The sequence below is a fragment of the Coenobita brevimanus genome, chromosome 6 (assembly GCF_032717465.1).
Source record: "Coenobita brevimanus isolate Jiangsu-jjx chromosome 6, ASM3271746v2, whole genome shotgun sequence".
Taxonomy (NCBI): domain Eukaryota; kingdom Metazoa; phylum Arthropoda; class Malacostraca; order Decapoda; family Coenobitidae; genus Coenobita; species Coenobita brevimanus.
The window spans coordinates 58,001,117-58,007,939 of NC_136959.1; the positions used below are offsets into that span (position 1 = coordinate 58,001,117).

At 44.9% G+C, this 6,823-nt stretch overlaps 1 protein-coding gene across 1 annotated transcript; it reads right to left on the bottom strand.

Annotated features, from left to right (window-relative positions):
- Window positions 1-5,180: 5,180 nt before the first annotated feature.
- LOC145401320 (uncharacterized) lies at window positions 5,181-6,476 on the bottom strand. The gene is made up of 2 exons (XM_080273648.1): window positions 6,413-6,476; window positions 5,181-6,283 (listed from the first exon to the last, which is right to left on the bottom strand). The coding sequence occupies exons 1-2, from the start codon at window positions 6,474-6,476 to the stop codon at window positions 5,181-5,183; spliced, it is 1,167 nt and encodes a 388-aa protein (XP_080129774.1).
- Window positions 6,477-6,823: the final 347 nt, after the last annotated feature.

A 6,823-nucleotide genomic window follows, 5' to 3' on the forward strand; every position in this document is an offset into this window, starting at 1 on the left:
TGTGTGTGTGTGTGTGTGTGTGTGTGTGTTCTCGTGCGTGCTTGCGTGTGCGTGCGCTTGCGCGTGCGCTTCTATTCATATTGTCAGCTATAGAAAGTCCTCTGGAGGTAAAGGATTAAATGACTGCTGAATCTAGCCCCTCCAGTTCGAAAAATCTATCCTAAGCTGCATAAATTTATCAGAAGAGAGGAAGAATTTAATTCAGAATGATATATATTGGATTAAAGAGTTTAACCATGCATTTCCCCTTCTAAGCAAGCACGTGGGACTTGTCTACCCACACACACTTTCCCTTATCCGTCCAACTCACTTATTAATTAACTGGCTCAGTCTTTCAGTTTAGTTAATACTTACAGCACTTTACATTCTGAGATATGGGCTAGGCTTATGGTATATTGGTCACCCTACTATGTAATGCATATATACCTTTTTTATTTTTTCTTTATCAGAATAAGATTTGACAATACAGTTACAAGATGCCATATGGTTTGGAGTACCAACTTAATAAACCCATGTGTCTTCGAGAAATTTGCCTTTTTTTTTTCTTTTTTTAATCCATAAAACCACAGGAATGCGATACTCTTTGTTGGATGCACACAGTTGCTAAGTTCAGGACAAGATTTCTCCATTCATCCTTTTCAGTTTTTCCTTCCGTGTCTGAATATCTCGGAATGGACACGCAGATTGAATTTTGCTTCGACTGTCTTCAAGAGGGACGAATTTTGAAGGCTATGAGTTATCAGTTCCATATTTCCTCATTAGAAAAAAAAAAAAATGGCCTGGTTTCTCGAAATTACTGGATCTTGAGTTGGGTTTCGTTTAATTTAAATTGATAAATGTCCTGGTTTCTCGAAATTACTAGATCTTGATTTGGGTTTCGTTTAATTTACCTTGAGAAGGACGAACTTTGCAAGGTTTTGAATAAAACTCCTTTTTGCACTGGGAAAAAGAAGTGTTATTTTTTGTTTCCCATTAGGTGCTACGGCAGTGTGACGGAAGAGGCCGCTTTCTATCCAGCATCGTTGGATATTACCCTATACATCAGTATCCTCTTGTATGATACTGATGCAAACTGTGTTGATGTACAAAGAGACGCAATATGTAAAAGATATGGCTAAGGAAGAAGTGCTTACGTAGACTTCCATACAAGGAGAGGACGACTCGACGTCCAAGCAGCCAGCTCCCCTCCTCCACCTCAACGCATAGGGCAGATGTGGCGTACCAAGAGCGTGGGAAAATTAACACCAGTCGTGACAACCCTGCACACGGCCGCATCCCCACACAATGCATAAATTCACACTCATATTCAGCCAGGGGATACAACCATAGGGCACCTTGCACGCCCCGATGTCAGCTGCATGGAGGGGATACAATGGTGGTGCTATTCCGTTTACCGTTCGATGTAGCATGGAAGTTGATATGCAATAGAAAAATATATAAATAAGTGTTTGCTTCCTAGGGTATGATAATAAGGCCTTCTGCTGTTACAATAGTTTTATTTTATATGTGCCGTTCGAGGTAGCATGGGTAGCACCAGCGTTCCTTTTGATGCGATCTCAGCCGTTACCTCTTCAGTAAACTACTAAACATGTGAAACCGCACAATATACTTCATCTTTGTGCTCGCTCTCTCTCTCTCTCTCTCTCTCTCTCTCTCTCTCTCTCTCTCAGAAACAATAGTACGGAAGTCAAACCCCTGCACGCACATTCCATCCCTTTACAACTCCATAGACCTTCGGTGTTGTATGATTAACAGACTCCCAAACGACCGGGTAGCCCATAGAAGGATGTCTTTGGCCTCTTCAGTTACGAGTTTTTTTTTCTTTAATTCTTGTTACCTACAGACAATTTTATGCAACTTCGGAAGGACATCTATTTGTTAATTAAGGCTATAGCTTAACCCGCCAGTTCAAAAAGACCCTCCTAAGTAAACTCGTTTGCCGGTGTCAGGAATAAAATATGAAATACTTCACCGGGTTTTAGAGTTTAATGAAAAACAATCCGACCATTTTGCCAACATATCCATCCAGGCGGTTGTGAATGGAAGCAGGATAGTTTGATAGAATTACAAAGTTGCGTTCGTTCTCTCAGTGGCTTAATATACTGTAATTCCAGGACTTTCTCTTCCTTCTTCCCAGGGGAGATGGAAGTCGTAGGACGTCCTCACCTCGAATCTGAAAACTGTAGCGATTTTGCCTTGTTGACGCTTGTGTAGTCCATAGGTATAACTCTGTTTAACTTCAAAAACTCCTCCGTCGATAGGGACAAGGAAGTGAATAGACATGAAAGTAATATTCTGTGGGGAAATGTCTAGGTGATTTCTTCGTCAGCTGTGTGTGTGTGTGTGTGTGTGTGTGTGTGTGTGTGTGTGTGTGTGTGTGTGTGTGTGTGTGTGTGTGTGTCAGCATACTACTAGGCAGACAGAAAGATAGATTTCTGGATAAATACATTTGTAGATGGGCAGACAGACAGATGTAGGTAGATAAATAAACTGACAGATAGCAAGACCGACTATTCCAGTATATCCCAGAACCTCCGTTTGAAGAGGCACATCACCCGTCGCAGCATCTCATAAGGCAAGGGTCTAGGGGACTTAATGAGAGGCTGAGCCCAGCCTTCTAGTCATTGTCAGCAGTCCCCCCTCCTGCCTCACTCTCTTCTTCCCGTTTTTTGTCTCCCTCAATGGGTTACTGAGGACCGCTTGTTTCCCTGTGTGGGCCTTCTCCTCCTTGTTACTCTTCCTTGCATTCTTCTCTCCTTCGGTGTTGTCCTCTTGAGTAATATGGTTGTCAGATGCTCTCTCTCTCTCTCTCTCTCTCTCTCTCTCTCTCTCTCTCTCTTTCTCCAGTCTTTGTCATTTTCTTTACTCTTATTTTATTTATTTATTTTTTTTTGCTGCCTTTCCTTTGTTGAATATTCCTTCTTTCATCTCCCTCTTTCCACTTCGCCTCTTCTCCCATCTTCTCTCTTCTCCCCTCCCTACCACTCACCACAAGCTACCCTCCCCCTCTCCTGATTCTCTCTCACTTCCCTTCGCTTCCACCCAAACGTTATTCGTTGGGGCGTGTAGGAAGCCCAAAAGACCGCAGTTCGGGTGGTCTGAATTGCACTGAATATTTGTGGTTGCCGAGAATGTTCGCTGTGAGTGTAAAAAAAGATGTGCCTAGCTTGTGAAGAGTTAAGAAAATGAGAGCTAACGTACTCTGACACTGAAAGCTAATAATTTTCTTTTTTAAGCTGTACTTTTGAGTTGGTGAGTTAAAACGTGGATGAATACGAGTATTACAAGACTGGGGTTTACGTTTTTTTCTGTTTGATGTTACAGACTTTAAATGAAGACAGGGGTTTCATATCAGTGGTGTTGTAAAAATTAGGCTTCAGACACTGTTCGTTAATACCTGCTTTTAACACAGATATCAGTGTCTCAAGACTGAAGAAAATTCATTCCAACTGAGTTATTTTTTTTAGATACCAGACACCAGGGAACTGCCATGCTTTTCACATACACAGACTAATGCCTTCACTAACAGGGATTTCTGCTGAGCTGAAGGGAAATCGTATGGCGTAAATGTTAAGGAAAGTACCCAGTAATCATTCCCCTAGTCTACGACACGCAACCATCGACTTAAAAATGCAGGTTCCTATTTAAGTCATAGGTGGGAACAGTCTGGGATAAAAATAGAGAGATAGAGATAGATATACAGATAGATTTTCTTAGGCTGGCAGGTAGGTAAGTAAACCATCGGATGGGTAGATAGCAGTAGTTTGTTGGACAGACAAAACAACTGAAAAGTAGGCAGACTTAACAGGAGAATGCATGTAAGCAGGTCTACTAAAACAAAACAAAAACAAAACAAAAAAAAGTGTCATAAAATAGGGACGGGGTGAAAGATATATATATATATATATATATATATATACCGGTATATATACAGAGAGACAGACAGACAGATAGACAGACAGACAGACAGACAGAATTACCTAATTCAAAGGACAGAATACTTATCACAGTCATTGTTCTAAAATTATCTTAGTGGATAATTTTTCTATAATTAGTTTTCCCATCATGCACCAGGCGGAAACGGAAATAATATATCAGGATCTGGAATTTGTTGTCACGTCATTTTATTATAAGAAATGCAACAAGGTCTAAGAATAAAACACTTGTACATGATTTACAACTACTGGTACTAAAAAATGGCAGGTACTAGAACCGAAACGCCTTTATACCGAAAGTCTTGTAGCCCTAGGCTCCTCCGGACGTGAACCCGGTGGACTGCAGGATGAGGCTGCCCTTTTCCTGTCCACCACCATCGTCTTTTCGGGATACTGAGAGGGAGTTGAGGGACGTCTATATAACCGTGCAGTTCCAGAGCTCGTTTACGGTGGTGCCATCACGTGAAGCGTCCCCTCCAGCACGGTATCGTAATTCTACACATAACTTACAGATGACTCATGGATTTCGTAAGGCTAGTAGTTTGACTCCATATGACGGGGCATATGCGTCCTCACGCTCATCAAGTGTTCGCTCATTCTCTCAGATACAAAATTCACTACGGTACACCATTACCCCTTCGTTCCTATGACCTATTCTTCATTTTATTCTTGCTGTTTCCAGGCAATTTTGTTCTGCGCATCAGAGACTTTTCGAACTGGAGAGGTTAGAGCTGATATTTCCTTCATCTACCCCATCACTACTAAATTTATCACAGAAACAATAAAATCGTCTAGAGGCAGCAAGATTAAACTACTGAAACGTTATTGGAGTGAAGGGGTGAAAGAAAGACATGCAACAGAGATCATCACGACACTTTCATCATTTGTTCAGCAAAGTAAATTTGGCAGATTATTCATGATATCTCAATTACACATGGACGTTCATGGCTTTTCATAGATCATTCATTATTCAATCATCATTTAATCTTTTTTCACCCATCAGGAGTGTACGGACCCGGGGCTAGGCTGGTTAGTCCCGGCTGTGAAACCTCTACTAAACCAGATGACAAAAGTGAAATTACTCAGTAGCATCTTTTTTTTTTTTCTGTATTCATTTTACACACATCAGCGCACGGCTACAGTTGCACAGCATCTCAAAATTCCGTACACAGCTCCTCAGTTCGTATTTTCTTTTCTTTTATAATGAAGAATATCACAACATTTACTGTTTATACACTCATTTTCTCAACACAGCTTGATTTCGCGTTCACTGAGTAACATATTTCTCCCCGCTGTCTTCTGTTCCACACTGTCTCTGAATTTAAGTATTTCGTTCCTGTTATGATCGAGGGACAGCACAGGAGGGGGAGACTCGTGGTTCAGTCGTCTGTTGTTACGTGGTACGGTCAGATCCAAGGCTTTCTCTTCAGCCACTTCTGCTGTGTCACCTGCCATTACGAATATGACGTCGGGGTCTTCTTTCTTTGGTTCAGTTAGCCCTGTGCCACTTGCGGTCGTGCTCAAGTGCCCCGCGGCAGGATATGGTGGCGCCCTGGGCGAAAGTTGAGGGTAAATTGGAAACACCTGAAGTTCCGAGCCCAGAGTCCTGTGGAGATGTGCCAGCGTCGGGTATGGGGCAAGTCTCTCCCGCATTTCCAGGGCCCTCGCGGTGGGTGAGGTAGGGGGCGTGTGCGTAAGGAGTGGCGAGGTCTGGGTGGTGTCCTGAGGCTTGTGCATGGCCATGGGAGTGTCGTGGGCGTGCTGAGCCTTGTGCACGGCCAGGGTTCGTGCCTGGCAGAAGCCCTTGCCACACACCTCACACTTGAAGGGCTTGTCCTTACTGTGGATGTACTTGTGGTCGCGCAAGTGGTCCTGTCTCCTGAAGGCCTTGCCGCAGATATCGCAGGGGAAGGGCCGCTCGTCCGTGTGCGTTCTCTCGTGGATCAGCAGGTTGTAGCTCTTGGTGAACTCCCGCTGACAGTACTTACAGATGTACCGCTTCTTGGGTCTGCTCAGCCGGCCCCCAGGAGTTAGCAGCAAACGGTTCAGGGCCAGGTCAGCCCAAGGAAGCTGACTCAGGGGCCCACAGCCTCCCAGCAGCCCCATCACCCGAGGGTCTAGGCCCCCCGCCTGCTTCACCCCGCTCCCACTCATTGAGGGCAGCAACGGCAATGACTGCAACAGTGGAAAGGCCGGGGGGACTCTGGGTAGGGGAGTAGTGAAGGGGGAGTTGCACAGGCCCCTGGAGAGCGGCTGGTGGGCAGGCGGGGAGGAGGTGGTTGGTCCCAGGGACGGAGAGGACGTGGGCGGACACCACTTGATGTCCAGATGGTCGGTGGCCATGGCACCTGTAGTGAGAACACGATCAGGCAACTCAACAACAACAGCATCACGCCAACACACTGTTGCAGAAATGCAGATAAAGCAGGAATGCATTGGACACTGATATAAAAGCACAGACACACACACACACTCACCGCTAGAACTCGTGTTTTCTGTGGCACTGTTATCCTTGGTCTCCGTTGGCACTGGTGTTCCCATGGTCGGCCAGTCTGTAGTCACAAGCGCCAGTGCGTCCGTCCCGCGCGATGTCCGCCTTGAGACTGACGCAGGCGGTGTCGGAGAAGGAGCAAGAGAGGGAGGTGCGGCTTCCGTGGCTGTGTGGACGGGGCGCGGGAGATGGACTACTGCAGCCTCCATACTGTGCCCTCAGTAAATCTTGGCCCCGGCGCGTGACTCTTACGATGTCGGTGCGCCGAATTTTACTGGCAGTCTTAACATTTCCCACGTGCTCTTCCAGGCTTTATGCTTTTGTTTTTTGCCTTGTATCTCCGCATACGTCACTAATATTAACAATACAACGTATGTGTTAGAAACTGCCTTTATTA

Bases quoted from the DNA above. Each gene is read 5' to 3' on its own strand.
- LOC145401320 (XM_080273648.1), bottom strand. From the start codon at position 6,476: ATGGGAACACCAGTGCCAACGGAGACCAAGGATAACAGTGCCACAGAA. The intron at 6,284-6,412 runs GTGAGTGTGTGT...TTCTCACTACAG, and splicing joins AGAAAACACGAGTTCTAGCG to GTGCCATGGCCACCGACCAT.